This window comes from Mustelus asterias, chromosome 9, assembly GCF_964213995.1.
Source record: "Mustelus asterias chromosome 9, sMusAst1.hap1.1, whole genome shotgun sequence".
Lineage (NCBI taxonomy): Eukaryota > Metazoa > Chordata > Chondrichthyes > Carcharhiniformes > Triakidae > Mustelus > Mustelus asterias.
Genome location: NC_135809.1, coordinates 42,992,430 through 43,011,275, shown reverse-complemented (window position 1 = coordinate 43,011,275; position 18,846 = coordinate 42,992,430). Strand labels below are relative to the sequence as shown.

Sequence of the window (18,846 nt, the reverse complement as noted above, 5' to 3'; positions counted from 1 at the left end):
GGCAACCATTCATTGCAGGCCAGCAGCTCCACTTTACATCTCCAGAGAGATGTAAAGCATCTTGTGGCCACAGCTCTCACTGGAGAACCTGGCAGATGTGAGCAACTACATCCTAGAACATAAAAAGGCATCTCCAGCATTGCCTTTTGTTCAACACTAGATAAGCCTGCGATACATTCATAATTAGCCCAATGCTCGCTGTTGCCTATATCCTGTTCGCCAGCATCTTGGACTTCATGTTCAGGGCCTTGCTCCTCCTGGCCCTGTGTCAATTTGTGATGGACCCTCCTTCTCCTCATATGGATGAGAGCCATTACCAAGGCAAAGTTGCCTGCAACCAGCATCATTGACACCTCAGTGATTATGTGAATGAGAGTGAAATGAGCATGTCGCCTAGAGATTTTCCTTAATCTCAAGCCAAAGGGCAAGTGTTAAACCTTTCACCTGGCCTCCATCTAGACATGGCACCACCCCCACCTCACCTCTTCCAGATAAAGGACATCCTGGAGGACCAGGGATGGGTGTTCCTACTGTTCATACATGAATATAGAGACATTGTTCTTTGACCAGGGGAATGAGAGCCAATTGCAGATAGATATTTTCCCACTTGTCTTCACTACCCTTGAAACTTTATAGAGAGACCACTGCCTTGGCAGCATAGAAAAATGAACTGCATGATCCTTTGTCAGCCAGCACCATTCACCTGGGAGAATGAAGGTTTGGAGTAACGAGTTGGCTGCCCTCCATCAGCCATGCCCCTTGAGGGCATACCCCTCCCTCCTTCCCTTCATCCCTGCCTCTATCTACAGTCGAATACACAGAATGAACACACATGAATGATTCCACACCTTGCTGGGATCTCAATGTTATGAGACCATGGAGAGGAAAACACAAGTGAGCATCTTTGCCATCCAGCTGCCTCATAATTATCCCATTATTTGGACACTTATGCTGACCTTGAATTCCACCAGTTTCGAGGGATCTCAATGACCAACTCACTGATGGTCAAGGTCACTATGGAAAAATGATGTGCTTCTCCTTTCAAACTCGCTCCACTATATTCTACCCTCTCCCTGTCATCTACCAACTTCCTCTAGTCACCACAGACCCACCTAATATCAATATTTTTCTCCTGTCTGTCACCTTTGAAGCTCTCCTGACACCCTGGATTCTATCATAATCCACCTCCACAGGGCTTTCAGACATGCAGCGCTACCCCTGATGTTATTATCAAATTCTGAGGGGTGCTGCCCAAAGTCTACATCAATTCCTGCCATTGGAGTTGACCCATGAGAAGTTTCATATGATGGACTTGGGGGGTGGGGGGTAGAATTGTTGAAAATCCTGGAAATACATATCAGGTATGCCATTTTCTGCTGACTGGCCTTCTTAGACATTGTTTAACCTGCTGTATCTTTCCAGTGTTTTATACCTTTTCCAGATTTCTAGTAGTTACAGCTTTTATTTCTTTTTAGTTTTGGGGAGGTTGTATAACAAGCAGCCTTCCGTTAATCTGCCTCAACTGACATTTTTAAATCATAAAACAAAATACGAATGAAAAGTGAGAAGCATCAGAAAGTGCACAGATTTCTTTACAACACTTAGGAATTATGGGACAATGTAATTACATGTGCTGAATGCGACAGGTCAAAGAAAGACTGCCATTTCACAAAGCATAATGGAAATCAATGGTGGCATCTGGCTTTACATGTACAAAATGTAGCTTTGTCCTTTCATAAAATATATTGCTTACTACGCAACACAGAAAAGTGTTGAAGGTTAGTGAAAGAGTCAAAGCCTCATTGGGTAGATATAATTAGTTTAACAGCAAATCTCCATACCTCTGCATTGATCATTCAGGAATGGATCTTCGAATTCTGATGGTGGCTTTCTGGCTTCTGTACCACCTGAAAAAGGTTCAAATGGACAACTTTCACTAGGGGGCACTCCACACGTCAATAAAACTCAGACTGTAAGCAGAATTTTAGTCATGTTTCTCTATTTTGTAAACTTAGTAGCATAAAATATTGAGGAATTAAAAAGCAATACTATACAGCAATAAAAATTAACAGTTTCCAGAAACCACAGGTGATTTAATAAACAATATAAATTAGAGACAAACTAGTTCATGAAATATATTTAGTATCCATTTTTGGCTAAAAATAATATAATTCTAGAAATTAATGAAAACCAATCATGTCATTGGGTGACTTTGACAACTGATACAGGACAAACATGAGGAGGAATTTCTTCCTTCAAAGGGTCATGAATCTCTGGGATTCTTTACCACAAAGGACTATAGTGGCTGGATCATTAAGTTTGTTCAAGGCTGAGATAGACAGATTTTTATTCAGTAAGGGAGTTAATGGTTATGGGGATAAGGTGGAAAAATGGAATTGAGGATTATCACATCAGATCAGTCGTGATCTCATTGATTGGTGTAGCAGACTTGATGGATCTAATGGACTACTTCTGCTCCAATGTTTATAGTCTTATGGTCTAATTGAAGAAAATAAATATATGAACAAGGTTTACATTTTTTCAATTATAGGCATATTTGATTTAATTTGATTTACTATTGTCACGTGTATTAACATACAGTGAAAAGTATTGTTTCTTGCGCGCTATACAGACAAAGCATACTATTCATAGACAAGGAAACGAGACAGTTACAGTCATAGCCAGGGTGTAGAGAAAAATCAACTTAATGCGAATAGGTCCATTCAAAAGTCTGACAGCAGCAGGAAAGAAGCTGTTCTTGAGTCGGATGGTACGTGACCTCGGACTTTTCTATCTTTGTCCCACGGAAGATGGTGGAAGAGAGAATGTCCAGGGTGCATGGGGTCCTTAATTATGCTGGCTGCTTTGCCGAGGCAGCGGGAAGTGTAGACAGAGTCAATGGATGGGAGGCTGGTTTACGTGATGGATTGGGCTACATTCACGACCTCTTGTAGTTCCTTGCGGTCTCGGGCAGAGCAGGAGCCATACCAAGCTGTGATACAACCAGTAAGAATGCTTTCTATGGTGCATCTGTAAAGGTTGGTGAGAGTCATAGCTGACATGCCAAATTTCCTTAGTCTTCTGAGAAAGTAAAGGTGTGGTGGGCTTTCTTAACTATAGTGTCGGCATGGGGGGACCAGGACAGGTTGTTGGTGATCTGGACACCTAAAAACATGAAGCTCTCGACCCTTTCTACTTTGTCCCCATTGATGCAGACAGGGACATGTTCTCCTTTACGCTTCCTGAAGTCGATGACAATCTCCTTCATTTTGTTGACATTAAGGGAGAGATTATTGTTGTCACACCAGTTCACCAGATTCTCTATCTCATTCCTGTACTCTATCCCGTCATTATTTGAGATCCGACCCACTACGGTGGTGTCGTCAGCAAACTTGAAAATCAAATTGGAGGGGAATTTGGCCACACGGTCATAGGTGTATAAGGAGTATAGTAGGGGGCTGAGAACACTGCCTTGCGGGGCACCAGTGTTGAGGATGATCGTGGAGGAGGTGGTGTTGCCTATCCTTACTGATTGTGGTCTGTGAGTTAGGAAGTTCAGGATCCAGTCGCAGAGGGAGGTGCCGAGGCCCAGGCCACGGAGTTTGGAGATCCGGTTTCATGGGAATAATGGTGTTGAAGCTTGAGCTGTAGTCAATAAATGGCAGTCTGACATTGGTGTCCTTGTTATCTAGGTGTTTCAGGGTTGAGTGCAAGGCCAGGGAGATGGCGTCTGCTGTGGATCTGTTGCGGTGGTAGGCAAACTGTAGTGGATCCAGGTAGTCCGAGAGGCTGGAATTGATCCGTGCCATGACTAATCTTTCGAAGCACTTCATAATGATGGATGTCAGAGCCACCGCCCGATCATCATTAAGGCACGCTGCTTGGTTTTTCTTAAGTACTGGGATGATGGTCATCTTGTTGAAGCAGATAGGGACCTCAGATTGTTGTAAACAGAGATTGAAGATGTCTGTGAATACCTCCGCCAGCTGATCCACATAGGATCTGAGTGCTCATCCGGGTAACACATCCGGGCCAGTCGCTTTCCGTGGGTTGATCTTCGAGAAGGCTGCTCTGACATCTGCAATGGTGACCCCAGATACAGGTTCATCCAGGGCTTCCAGGGTGGACGGCACGCTCTCGTTGATCTCTTGCTCAAAATGGGCATAGAATGCATTGAGCTCATCAGGGAGGGGTGCATTGGAACCGGCGATTTTACATGCCTTCATCTTGTAGCCTGTTATGTCTTGCAGACCTTGCCATAGTCAGTGGGGGTCATTGTGGCTAGCCTGGGATTCTAGCATGATCCGGTACTGTCTTTTGGCAACTTTGATGGATCTCTTTAGGTTGTATCTGGCTCGTATTAATAATCCAAAACATTAAAAAATACACCGCACAGATTGTGAGCTAATTGATTAAAATGGTACAACAAAGGGCCAAGATGATGATTTCTTTCATTTGAAGATGTGGACATTTGCTATCCATTTTTTCCACAGTTTTTCAGAGTTTGATTAGCCCCACTACTCCACAGGTCGCATCATTAGTTTAAAAATTTAATTCACTCACCAAAATGGCTTTGCCTTTGCTACTCTTAGATCCAGAATAAAAGAGAGTTTATGCAGGCTTCTTTTAATAAACTCAGAATTATTGATTTATTATAAAACAAATCTTTTTTCAAACAAGTTGCAAGAATTGATTAACACACAGTTGTAGTCTTGAAATTACAGTACAAATAGGACAAATGGATAGGAGTCTCTGTAGAGATGAGCAGTTGAAGAATCCCAGCTGCAGGAAAGGTTGGAGAATTCCAGCCTCCATGTCAGGCATTCAGGGGTTTCACCCAGTTTTCAACTCCTCATTGTACCATGGCTGGAATATACAGCTTAGTGACGTGCTGGGCCATTTCACAGGGCAATTAAAATTCAACAATATTGCTGTTGCTTTGGGCTCACATTTAGACAAGACAAGGACAGCAGACTTCCTCCCCTAAAGGACATCAGTGAATCAGACAGACTTTTACCACAATCTGGTAACTTCATAATCACCATTATTGAGATTAACATTTTTTTTTAATGCCCAGTTTGTTTAATTATTCCATAGTTATTTAACTAAATGCAAGTCCCCTGTTGCTACAGTGGGATTTGAGCTCAATATCTCCAGATTATTAGTCCATGCCTCTGAATTACTCATGGAATAACATAGCCACTCTGTATACCTCAGAATGCAACTTTAAACAGCAACATACGATAATATGCCAATACTTCCCATAATTCTTCATTTAAAACAATCGGTGAGGTTGCAAAATTGGCTTTGCATTTTAACTGTAATCTTGTTACTTGTTTTCCATACATTCATTATTTAAGTAGTTTTAAGGAGCAGACTCATTGGCCTAAATTTTGATTCAGAGTAATAGTCATTGTTATAATGGAGTACATCGGGCAGCAATTTCCAGAGTATGCACATGCACAATGAAACACAGAAATCTGGAAGTTGCTGTCTGAATTGCCCTGCTCCTCTACAAGTTGTTCTACCCAGTACCTCATCAATAGGCTCAACATTGAAATCCATGAAAGGACATGAAGTTTCTGTACTTACCCACTGGTGAGCACATGAGAAAAAGTTAGGTTTGGTATACGCAGGTTCGTTTTTAACAATGTAATTGGTCAAATTACTGTAAAACAACCTCTCCATCCTGAAAGTTTAATTTTACAAACACAGTCTCAATTCCTGTGTTTAATAAGTGTTGGAAAAAGTTTCTATCGTTTAATTTTATGTTTCTTTCCTAATCTTTATTTTGTTTTCTGTACATGATTTAAACCTAATTCATAATTCCTTGTTTATATCAGCAAATCTCAGTGAGGACTCTTCAGTCTGATTGTTGGAGGAGCCTCACTGTTTCTTGGACTGCTGACTGACGTCACAGATCTTCGATTAAGATTTTGCACGAGATCACAGCCTTTTTAAAAACATTTACTGGATGTGGGAGTCACAGTCAAGACCAATATTTATTGCCCATCCTTAATAGCTCTTGGAGAAGTGGTGATGAGCCGCCTTCTTGAACCGCTGCAGTAGGTATACCCTTAGTGCTATTAGATAGGGCTACAGATTTTTGACCCAGCTGACAGTAAGTCTACGTTTAAAAGCCCCAAAAACCTGTGCTGGCAGCTGTCAGCATAGTGAACAGTGAGCACCATTCCTTCATTGCTGACTGCAATTTTAAGAAATTCTTTCATGGCATGTGGGCATTGCTGGCATGGCATTTGTGTTCATCCCCATTTGCCATTGAACTGAATGGCTATTTCACAGGGCTGCTAAGAGTCAATCACATTGCTGCAGGCCAGAATGGGTAAGGATTTCCTTCCCCAGAGGGCATCAGTGAATCAGGTCAGTTTTTACAACAATCAACGATAGTTTCATGGTCACCATCGCTGAGACTCGATTTATATTCCAGGTCTATTAATTGAAGGTTTATTAATTGGCGAGATTTTAAACTCATGTCCCCAATGCATTAACCTGGGCCTTCGGATAACTAATCCAGGAACATGACTACTTTGCCACCACCTCCCCCTAAAAACCAGGCCAAACAAAATAGATTGCACTTAAGTATAGCGCAAGATTTGGAAAGTGACTTCTGGAATTTATGCTGCTGGCTGTATATTTGACAGACGTGTGTAGTCTATTTTTCAAACTCTTTAAAAGCCTACTTCCAAAGATTTTGTCGTATATCATTGTACATCAGACTTCCCAATGTCAAGAAAAGCCCACTGGCAACAATGAAATTATTTTAATATGCACATGTTTTTATTAAGTAACCATCACTTAAAGAGAGTGCACAGACAGCAAGACTCCTTCTGTCTGGGAATTTCAGTTGGGAGGCTGTGAAATTTAGCCTTGGGCTATTCTCATATATCCACTGCTACTAATTTGAAAAGATGAATTAAGATGTGTGCCTGCCCCTTTGGCTTGAGAAGATAAAAGGAGTCGTAAATAGAAGAAGAGTGAAGAGAGCAAATTGAAAAGGAAGATAAATGTTTACCCTGACCAAAAGAAAATAGAATGTTGCTTTTTTGGTTCTGGCATCAAACAGTCCAAATATATACGGGTTAGGTTGTTTGGCCATGCAAAATTGTCCCGTTGTGTCAAGGAGATTAGCAGGGTAAATATGTGAGGTTACGGGGGTAGGACCTGGGTGGGATTGTTGCCGTTGCAGGCTCGATGGGCCGAACGGCCTCCTTCTGCACTGTATGGATTCTGACAGAGTATTTCTAAAAGATCAACTCAGAACACACACAGAAATAAATAACAATTTGACAGCCATCCCAGAGACAAAACTGCGGGAGGACATGGATCAGGAGCTGAATATCAAAGTATACAGGATATTTAGAAAGGACAGGAAGCAAGGAAAAGGTGGGTGGGGTGGTGCTGTTAGATAATGATGGTTTTAGCACAATACAGAGAGGTGACCTAAGTTCAGAAACCAGGATGTGAAAACAGTTTGCACTGAGGTGAGAAATAGTAAAGAATATAAGTCATGATGTGGAGATGCCGGCGTTGGACTGGGATAAACACAGTAAGAGTTTTAACAACACCAGGTTAAAGTCCAACAGGTTTATTTGGTAGCAAATGCCATTAGCTTTCGGAGCACTGCTCCTTCATCAGATGGAGTGGATATCTGCTCTCAAACAGGGCATACAGAGACACAAGATCAAGTTACAGAATACTGATTAGAATGCGAATCTCTACAGCCAACCAGGTCTTAAAGATACAGACAATGTGAGTGGAGGGAGCATTAAACACAGGTTAAAGAGATGTGTATTGTCTCCAGACAGGACAGCCAGTGAGATTCTGCAAGTCCAGGAGGCAAGCTGTGGGGGTTACTGATAGTGTGACATAAACCCAACATCCCGGTTTAGGCCGTCCTCATGTGACATTCAGCCCGTGACATTCAGCCTCTGATCTTCAGGTAAGCATTCTCCAAGGCGGCCTTCATGACACACGACAGCGCAGAGTCGCTGAGCAGAAACTGATAGCCAAGTTCCGCACACATGAGGACGGCCTCAACCGGGATGTTGGATTTATGTCACATTATCAGTAACCCCCACAGCTTGCCTCCTGGACTTGCAGGCTGTCCTGTCTGGAGACTGTGGTGGACCTCAGTTGTGCCTTTGTCCTATATGGACCACCGTTGTGTGTGCTTGTCATACCTGGACACATCCCCTTCCAATTTGGTTCCTCCCCTCGGCACCTAGTATAAAGGTGGCTGTCTCCTCCCCCTTGTTCAGTCCAGGTTGGTTATTTGTTGGGATCTGCTCCTGATTCTGTTGTGAATAAAAGCCTACACTTGTATTGGCACACCGATAGTCTTTCGCCTTATTGATAGCGCATCAGAGACAATACACATCTCTTTAACCTGTGCTTCATGCTCCCTCCACCCACATTGTCTGTATCTTTAAGATCTGGCTGGTTGTAGGGATTCGCATTCTAATCAGTATTCTGTAACTTGATTTCTGTGTCTCTGTGCCCTGTTTGAGAGCACATTTCCACTCCATCTGACGAAGGAGCAGCGCTCCGAAAGCTAATGGTGTTTGCTACCAAATAAACCTGTTGGACTTTAACCTGGTGTTGTTAAAACTCTTACTGTGTTCACCCCAGTCCAACGCCGGCATCTCCACATTATAATTTCATCACCATAATGCAATGAAGCAGCAAAACATTTGATTAAATTCATGTAATTAAACATCCTCCACAAAACATTTCAAGTTGTTTCTCAGCATCAATTGTTGCTACATAAAGAAATGCAGCAGCAAATTAGTATAAATGGCAATAAGATGATGAAGTAAATTAGCTTTAGATGGTGTAATTTGAAGGATAAATGTTGCCTTGGACAGAACTCTCGACTGCTCTTCAGTTGGTGCTTGGGAATCTTAGTGGCTAACTAACAACACAGATAGGCAGACTGAATCTTGATGTAATGCCTGATTGCATCTTTTACAATGTGTACTCTCTCAGCACCATACTAAGTGGCAGCCTGGATTACACACTTAATTCCTAGACCAGAGTTTGAAGCCACAATCTTCGAATAAGAATGCTAACATCTGAGCTAAGATGAGGTGGTCAGTAAAACTTCAAAGCCAAAAGGCAAATAATGCCTCATGTAGACAGTAACCCTTCACCCTTATTATCATAACATTCATCTTAAAACATGTTAATATTTTTCTATCTAGAATAGACATCCTGACATTCAGCTAAAAGAAAGGCTTGATACATCTTTATTTATGGCCTTCAAGACCATAGCTTTTTCTCTCAATTTACCTGTACTCTGGTTGTGCGTATTTGGGATTGAATGTTCTTTGATGTTGTTGCCTGTGGCTGGAAGACTAACGTCTTCTTGCTGTCCTACACAGCATGCCCTGTAGACCTGTCCACACTGGTATCCTAGTGCTTGATTTGCTTCACAACTGAGTCCATTGACTTTAGCTCCTTTACCAAGAAGACAGCACTGACAGCATTTCTGTAAAAGAAAAGAATTGGAGGGATGAGAAAAACAATTGGTGGGATCATGAATCCACCCTCGCCATCCATGAGATTGCTGACAGTGCTCAAGATACGGCAAAACCTGGAAATTGCGAATCTTGCTAGTGAGATTGTGATTTCAGATTTTCACCGTGCCTCGTGGCGACATAATCAGGTTCACACCCATAAGAGCATGAACTTGATTTTAATAGATTACAATACATTTAAATACAATTAATCCCTCCGGGTCATAAAGGTCACTATAGCCCCCGGGGGAGGGGACATGGCCAGGCAGTGCCCTGGCAATGCTCACTAGCACCAGCCCTTGGCAGTGCCAACCTGACAGTACCAACTTGACAGTGACAACCTGTGCCAGGGACAGTGCCAAGGGGGGGAGCCTCACGTGCAGGGACTCATTTATTTGTGGTGGTGGGAGAGTGGACATGCAGATGATGAGAATGCTGGCGAGGGAAAGGAACTGATGCCAGGGATTATTAGTTGGGGGAGGGAGAGAAAGGGATCCAATGCCAGCGATGATGGGGGAAGGGGGCCAATGCCAGCGATGATCAAGGGGCATGGATGACCTCAGATACCTCTGTGGTGGAGTGAGATTAATTTTTTTTCAGTGAACCCTTGAAAAGGATGCTCTTCCCGATCACAGTGGAGAGCCAGTTCCCGGCTCTAAGAGTCCCGCCTTACCAGACTGATAACACAAACCATTCTCAATCTTTTCTTTGGCAGTTAAAGTGACATGATTTGCCATGCACCCAGCCCTCCAAAAGAGCAGGCTTTGATGTTGGTAATTACCAGCAAGGAAATAGCGTGCTGGACCCTGAGGGCACAAAGGAGAACCACCAAACACTCAGAAAATAGGAGCATCCTTCTCCCAGTATTCAAATCCCAGGGCGCCCTCCCATACCATGCAGACATGATGGTGACCCAACCTGATCACCTCTCAGACCCACCACTCAGGACCCCTTCCTCCTCAGACCCACCAATCAGACCCTGTTTCAGGCCACATGCCTTGGCAATGCCAATGGTGCACTGCCCCCTGATACCTGGCCTTGCGTCCTGAGGGAAGTCAAGAGCTAGATCCAGTGGCCATTTGTCTCTCTGCCGCTGCCAGGTTACAGAAAAGGGATCCCTCATGGGTGTTGGGTGGGCTCAGGCTGGGGCCAAGGGGTTGACCTCACCACTCACCCTTGGGATGGGAGTCTCATGGCTGAACTGCCCCTTTTAGCCCTGGCAGACCTGAAGGTCAGCCTGGCTTGGTCACTTCAGGCAGTCCTGTGATCAACTTCTGCATTCCTGCCTGTCAGCTGTGAAACTTTTGAAGTGGCCAGGTCACTTCAGTCTCCATGCCCCCTGGTCACCTGGCAGCCACTCCATTCTGCAGCAGTGATTTCCCTTTCTCCCTGTCAGAAGGTGCAGGTGTGAGCAGACCCCTGTGAAGTCCTCTGTCAGAGGAGATGTCAATTTCACCAGCAGGGGCGGGGTTATTCCATTCTGCACAGCTGTGCACTTAGCCGCAATGTATTCACACAGCTTTGATTTGAAGTCTTTGAGGCTTCCTCGCAAGCTGAAACTTTTGAAACCCTCTCTATTCCATTGGAAATCTTTGATCTCTGTCAATTTCAACATGCAATACTTTGAAAGCAGCTTCCATTGACAGTTTAATGAACTTATACTCAGGGTCCAGTCAGCTATGTTTATTTACATTTCCCTACACGCTTGAATGCATCTCAAATACCTTCACTGTTTCTCACCTCAAGTGTTTACAAAGATTCTAAGCCTGGTTGACAACTGTGGTTTCTTCAAAATGATTAAGTGGTTTAACTTCCTCTTTTGCAGGCCACTTATTCCTTTTGAAGAAACCACAGCTGTTTTCCCACCAGCGTGAGCACTTAGCCTGAAAACAGGAGAACTCCACCCAGTGTTTCCTCTTGTGAGAGAATCTAGAACTGGGAGTCACTGTTTAAAAATAAGGGGTTGCCCATGAAAACATCGATGAGGTGAAATGTTTTCAGTCTGAGGGTTGTAAGTTTTTAGAAGTCTCTTTCTGCAAAGGATGTGGAAGCAGAGACTTTGAATATTTTTAAGGCAGAGGGGGATAGATTCTTGGTAAGCAAGGGGGTGATAGAGTATCAGAGGTAGACAGAGTGCAGATTTGAAGTTACCATCAGATCAGTCATGATCATATTAAATGTTGGAGCAAGCTCAAGGGGGTCTATGGCATACTCTTGCTCCTTGTTCGTATGTAAATTGTGCATCCCCCTCAGTCCCTGAGCAATCCTGCAACATCCTGCTGTGTGTCAGCCACAACACTCCACATCTTCAGTGAAAGAGTTTGCAAGGAGCTCAAATATATTATTCCATTCGAGTGCTAAACTTTCAGCTTTCTGTTTTAACGTTTCCAGCTAAAGCCAAATTATGCCAATTAGGAATTAGGACCAAAATTGTATGCTAAATCCAGACTTTCAAACAGGCCAGCCTAATACATTACATTATGTCTAAATGGTGCCTCTTTTCATCCTTCAGCCAAAATACCTCACATAATCTTTAACATATGGACAATGCTTTGGTTTTAATTATGATGTAATCATTACTGAGCTGACCAAATTATGGGCCATTTTTAAAAATAGATTTTAACTGATAAAACTGTATAAATCTGGCAGGCAGAATTGAGCATTTGAGTAAGCGGACTAGAAATGTGATGGTGCCCTCCCATTTCTCAGGCTCCAAATAGGCACCACAGCACCTAATATGGTGGCAGGGCAGGCATACTCTTTACACATTAACTATTGTAATATGCCTTCAAGGGATACCATCGTACCATCACTAGAGGGGAAGTATGTCATGTGATCCAGTCTCAGTTTCACTCTGGCCTGAGGATATGGCACACAGCTCTACTGTTTATGCCTTCAAGCTTTCAACTTTGTAAAACTGTTCTCATGTGTCTAATTTAAATAAATTAACCCACAACATATTTACACAATCCCTTATGAGTGATTGGTATCTTTATATTATAAAAAAAACAACATTAAACAACCAACCTATAGGCAAAGGCAGAAAAAGAGGTTGCAATAGCTCTCGCTTGAAATATGCATTAATCCTTTTGCATACAAATTTGGGCCTCATGCCTATTTGAGCCCAGTTTGGGGGGGGTGGGGGTGCGATGCTGCTGCCCTGAATGCAACACGTTGGAAAACATTGGACAACGTCCAGGCTTGGGCTGATAAGTGGCTGCTAGAGAAGGTCAGACGTTGGATACTCTGAATCACCCCATAATTCCCCACAATCTTACTGCATCAGTATGACACAGAAGTGGAATACTCTTCATTTGCATGGATGGATGCAGCTGCAACAATACTCAAGAATCCATCGAGGACAAAGTAACCCCATTTAATCCGCACTCCATCCACCAAATTAAGTATTCAACGCCCCCCTCGTTGGTATATTATGACTGCAGTGTGTACTATCTACAGAATGCACTGCAACAAATCTCTAAGGTTTCTTCTTTGGCATCTCTCAAGCCTGCAATTTCTAACGCCTAGCTTGACCAGGGAAGCAGGTTCATGAGAACACAATCCCCTTCAGGATCTTCTCCAATACACATACCATTTTGACTCAGACATATATTTCTATTTCTTCATTATTGATGGATCGAAATCCTGGATCTCTCAACCTAGCAGCTGTGTGGAAGTACCATTTTCACATAGACTGCAGAGGTTCAAAAAGAAGGCGTATCACCATCTGCTCAAGGGCAATAAAGGATGGACAATAAATGCTGGCATTGCCAGTTGTAGTAAATTCAAAGGCGATTCATTGTGTCTTCAAGCAACAATTGATTTGTAAGGGTCTGACAGAAATGCTATACACATCTGCTGTCTTCTCCTCTCTGGCACCAACTGAGGTTCCTCCCTGTCCCAGGACGCAAGCTCTTGCACAGCTTCCTGTGCAAACTCTCTATAGGGCTCGGCTTGATCACACGGCTCTCAAAGGAAATCTCTCTTAAAGGGGCCATGTTTTATCACATCAATGATGCTCATATCTCAAAAACAAATAATTTAAAGATGCATGTGACCTAAGTAGTCCTTCTTTAAAGGGACTATTGGCATATTCCAAAAAACAAGTTTTAAAAGAAACTTACCTGAATCTTGTGCCAGGAAGAGCAGGATTCTCTTTCTGAGTCCAGTGCAGAGTTGAAGTCTGTTGCTGGACCCTGCTCAGCCTCCTCCCAATTGCCCTCATCATTTTTGATTCCGTCTGTCCTCCCCCAGGACCTACGTGAGGGTTGCTGTTAATCATACAAGGGTCCAAAATTGCAATCCTCTAGGGGCGGCATGGTGGCACAGTGGTTAGCACTGCTGCCTCACAGTGCCAGGGACCCGGGTTCGATTCCCAGCTTGGGTCACTGTCTATGTGGATTCTGCATGTTCCCCCTGTGTCTGCGTGGGTTTCCTCCGGGTGCTCCGGTTTCCTCCCACAGTCCGAAAGACGTGCTGGTTATGTGCACTGGCCATGCTAAATTCGTCCTCAGTGTACCCAAATAGACACCAGAGTGTGGTGACTAGGGGATTTCAATAGTAACTGTTAATGTAAGCCCACTAATAAATAGACTTAAAACTTTAAATGATCTGCCCATTAGGCACGGCAGATCACTGATCCTACCTATCTGTTCCACGCAGAGAGGCACAAACCAATTTTGAGGCCAGTCGTTTTACTTGACAGAATAAAGTTCAATATCTTTTGTACAGCATTGTGTTTGAGAAGCTTCATTGTACATCAAGGAAGTTGGAAAGAAAATATGTATTACCTTTACAGCGTTGCATTTGCCTACGACCATACCATGTACCTCACATGTTTGGTTTTCTCTGGCCATGTTTATACCATTTGTGCAGTGGGTCTCCTCCAGCTTTACCCAACAACATTGTTCCTGTGCTATTCTGTAATGAGGAATGTGAGAAATGTTAATCTTCTTACAAAACAGGAAACAGAGGTAAAGTCAGCCAAGTCTTAGAACTATTTTGCAGCTACAATTACATTAATGAGGCATGTTAACAATTGATCAATGCCACATGTTACTCTGTGTAAGAGAAAGGCTACTAAACTAAAATGAAATTTACCCACAGAAGCACTGTACTAAATGTGAACTTTCAGAAAGGAAAAAATACAGAAAAGCTAAGAAAATGAAGGAAATTGAACTATATTGATTGGGGAAGAAGCAAACTAATAATATTAAAAATGTCTACAGTTGTCATCTGATTCTGTCTTTTTCCAGTTTCCTGAGTCACCCTGAGTGTCAAGCATCCCAATTCCAGCCCTCTGCCAATGCCATTATGTGACTAGTCACTTAGGAGATCAATCAAAGCAGCCCAAGGTCATAAGTGCTCCAATATTCTCTCCCACTATATTTGATGGTGGGGAAAGCACACACACACACCCCCATCTCCGCCCCCCAACACTGCCCCCCCTCCCCACCCCGCCAACCCACACACACATACCCAAACCCCACACACACACACCCAACCCCACACACACACAAAATGTGAAAGTTAATGTGTGGACTAAGTGGGGGTAAATTTGACATTGTACATTGGTGTAAAACTACTAATTGCAAAGCAGCAGCTTATTTTATAACACATTTTTAAAATTTTCATTTAAATCAATGTAAAATGGGCTACAGATTTACTACTACCTAATTCAGACTATTGTACAAAATCAAAATCTAATCCAGTACATCTGAAATGCAGCAATTTGGTATTTTAGAATAAGAGCATTTACACATGCAATCCAATTTAACGTAAAACTGTGCATTACTAAAGATAACAATAAAATTAATTTCAAAAGGTCAAACCTCAGAAGTATCACTCCAGGGTGCCACTAAAGCCCGAGGGTAAGGACAACCATTTCCTAAAAAGTGTAACGCAAGCTCTACAACACATTCAATGCATTTTATTTCCTGTTTTTGTCAGTCTTTTTGTTTGTACCTCATTGTAACCCTTGGTATTTCCTGTATTCCTCAATGGTACCATCCCCTCCTTCCACAACTCTCACTACTTCATCAGCATCATTCACACTCACATACAGATACAGACAGACTATGGGTTTCACCACCAGTGTCAAAAAAGACATCAGTGGGACTTCTATATACTGTATATAAAGGATACAATTCCAAAAGAGGACAGAGGGACAAAGGGATATATGTGCACAAAGTGTTGAAAGTGGCAGGGCAGATTGAGAAGGCAGTTAGTAAAGCATTAGACATATGGGCTATATAAATTGAGGCATAAAGTACAAAAGAAGGGAAGTTACATTGAATCTTTACAAAACACTGGCTCATCCTCAACTGGAGTATTGGGCCAGATTCTGCGACCTCGTTCACAGCCGGGATTCTCCAGCCCACTGCAGTGAATAGAGAATTGACTGAGCACCAAATTCTCTGTCCTCTCTGGCAGTGGCGGCAGGGCATGCACAGCCAGAGAATTCCAGCTTATGTGTCCAATTCCAGGCACCGCACCTTAGGAAGGATGTGAAGGCACTGGAGAGAGTGCAGAAAAAAATCACGAGAATGGATGAGGTGCATCAGTTAGATAGATAGATTGGTGTAGCAGGGAAGAGAAGGTTGAGAGGAGATCAGGAAGGGTCAAGAACCAAAGAACAGTGATTTAAAGTGATTGGGAAAAGATTCAGAGGTGGCATGAGGAAAGGTTATTTGCACCGCGATTGATGGAGATCAAACTGTGGCACCCTTTGAGCTCATCCGTTATGGTCCAAAGAGCAGATGCAACGCAAAAGAAATTCAGAAAGTGCAGAAAAGACAGCCTATCCATTACCACCACTTTCCCAAACTCCCCACCTCACAAACAAAAAACAATTCTGTTGAGTCCAGGGTGTAATACAGAGACGGAAAACAGGTAGCAGCTATTTTGATGGAGATGGAAGAAAAGATCAAACTATATTTGTGCCGTTTCTATGGCAGGATAAACAGCTAGATGGGCCAAATGTTTTAGCTCAAATTAACTGGCATCACTCTCACCTCTGAATCTAAAAGTTTTGAATTCAAGCCCCAGACAAGGAATTGAGCACATATTGTAGGCTGACAATTTAGTACATTATATTGAGTTACTGTATTTAAGATGAGATGTTAATCCAAGGGCCTGTCTGCCGGTTCATTTGGATATACAAGGTTCAAGCCATTATTTAACTCAAGAAGCTAACATCCCTTCCTTCAATGAATGCCACTTTAAAAAAACCCTGGGACTAACTTCAGGGAGCCTGGGACTAACTTCAGGGAGCGGAGTGTACCGGACCTACAAGGGACACTCTTATGAGAGTGGAAGCTAAAGGGAGCACAAGGCTCAGGGCCCACACTTATCTTCTGGGAGCAGAGAGCACCAGAGCTGCGAAGGACAGTCAAACAGCGCGCTCAGGTTGAAACATCCAAGAGTGATTCAAATATATGCTGGTTAGGTGCACTGGCCATCTACAGCAAATGCCGCAACCTGGAAACCAAGATAAAGTCCATATTCTCGACTTGGGCTCAGGACGCAGACCAGCTGCGAAACACTGCCAAGCAGATGAGAAAACGGAACTACACCATCTACATGCACACCAAGAACAGGAAACTTGAGAAACTCGGCATCATCACCAGCAGCAACCAAGCCTTCCCCAGTACCACAGTAGAAAACAGTACCACCGCAGGGAAGTCCATTGTCAACTTGTCGGACTTCACACTTCAACCAGACGAAATCGAAGTTCTCAGCCGAGGGCTCAATTTCTGCCCCACCACCAAAATGGACCCCGTCAGTCTCGCAGCGGACACAGAGGAATTCATCAGGTGAATGAGGCTGCGGGAGTTCTTCCACAAACCCAAGAGGCCAACAGCGAACATAATGAGACAACCAATGAACCGGAACAGCTGACAGAGGGATCCCCGGTGCAGCAACCGAAGAGGAAAGAGTCAAATTGGACTCCTCTGGAAGGCCATTGCCCTCCACTCGACATGTATGCCCAAGCTGTCAAAAGGTGCATCAATGCCAGATTCATCAGCCGCACTCACAAGACAACCCCGAACGTCTCAAGACCAACCGCAACATTATCATCAAACCAGCAGACAAAGGAGGGGCCACTGTCATGCTGAACAGAATGGATTACTGCCAAGAAGTGTACCGACAACTGAACAATGAGGAACACTACAGACGGTTACCCACAGATCCGATCAAAGAACACACCTGTCAACTCAACAGACTGATCAAGACCTTTGATTCGGATCTTCAGAGCACCCTCCGTGCTCTCATCCCACGTACTCTCCGGGTTGGAGATCTCTACTGTCTCCCAAAGATACACAAGGCCAACACACCCGGCCGTCCCATCGTATCAGGCAATGGGACCCTGTGTGAGAACCTCTCCGGCTACGTCGAGGGCCATTGTACAAAGAACCCCCAGCTTCTGTCGCAACACTACGGACTTCCTACAGAAACTCAGCACACATGGAGCAGTTGAACCAGGAACATTCCTCGTCACAATGGATGGCTTGGCACTCTACACCAGCATCCCCCACGACGACGGCATTGCTGCAACTGCCTCAGTATTCAATGCCGACAACTGCCAATCTCCAGATGCAATTCTACAACTCATCCACTTCATCCTGGACCAAAACGTCTCCACCTTCAACAACCAGTTCTTCATCGAGACACACGGAACAGCCATGGGGACCAAATTCGCACCTCAATATGCCAACATCTTTATGCACACGTTCGAACAAGACCTCTTCACCTGTACAGGACCTTCAACCGACGCTATACACTAGGTACATCGATGACATTTTCTTCTTTTGGACTCATGGCGAACAATCACTGAAACAACTATATGATGACATCAACAAGTTCCATCCCACCATCAGACTCACCATGGACTACTCTCCGGAATCGGTTGCATTCTTGGACACACACATCTCCATCAAGGACGGTCACCTCAGCACTCCACTGTACCGCAAGCCCACGGATAACCTCACGATGCTCCACTTCTCCAGCTTCCACCCTAAACATGTTAAAGAAACCATCCCCTATGGACAAGCCCTCCGTACACAGGATCTGCTCAGATGAGGAGGATCGCAACAGACACCTACAGATGCTGAAAGACGCCCTCATAGGAACAGGATATGGCGCTTGACTCATCAATCAACATTTCCGACGTGCCACAGCGAAAAATCGCACCAACCTCCTCAGAAGACAAAAATGGGACACGGCAAACCGAGTACACTTTGTCACCCAGTACTTCCCCAGAGTGGAGAAGCTATGACATCTTCTCCAGAGCCTTTAACATGTCATCGAT

General features: G+C 43.7%; 1 protein-coding gene across 4 annotated transcripts in view; it reads right to left on the bottom strand.

Moving 5' to 3' along the window:
• The window catches only part of LOC144498644 (fibulin-1-like), a 309,419-nt gene that overhangs the window by 268,116 nt on the left and 22,457 nt on the right, over positions 1-18,846 (bottom strand). For all 4 annotated transcript variants that reach the window (XR_013498738.1, XM_078220077.1, XM_078220076.1 and 1 more), the window contains exons 3-5: positions 14,327-14,456; positions 9,310-9,508; positions 1,842-1,907 (exon numbers count right to left, since the gene is read on the bottom strand). Coding sequence is in view for 3 of the 4 variants with exons in the window: in XM_078220077.1 (XP_078076203.1) it covers positions 1,842-1,907; positions 9,310-9,508; positions 14,327-14,456 (395 nt within the window). In the remaining variant the exon portion in view is untranslated. The remainder of the gene's footprint in view (positions 1-1,841; positions 1,908-9,309; positions 9,509-14,326; positions 14,457-18,846) is intronic.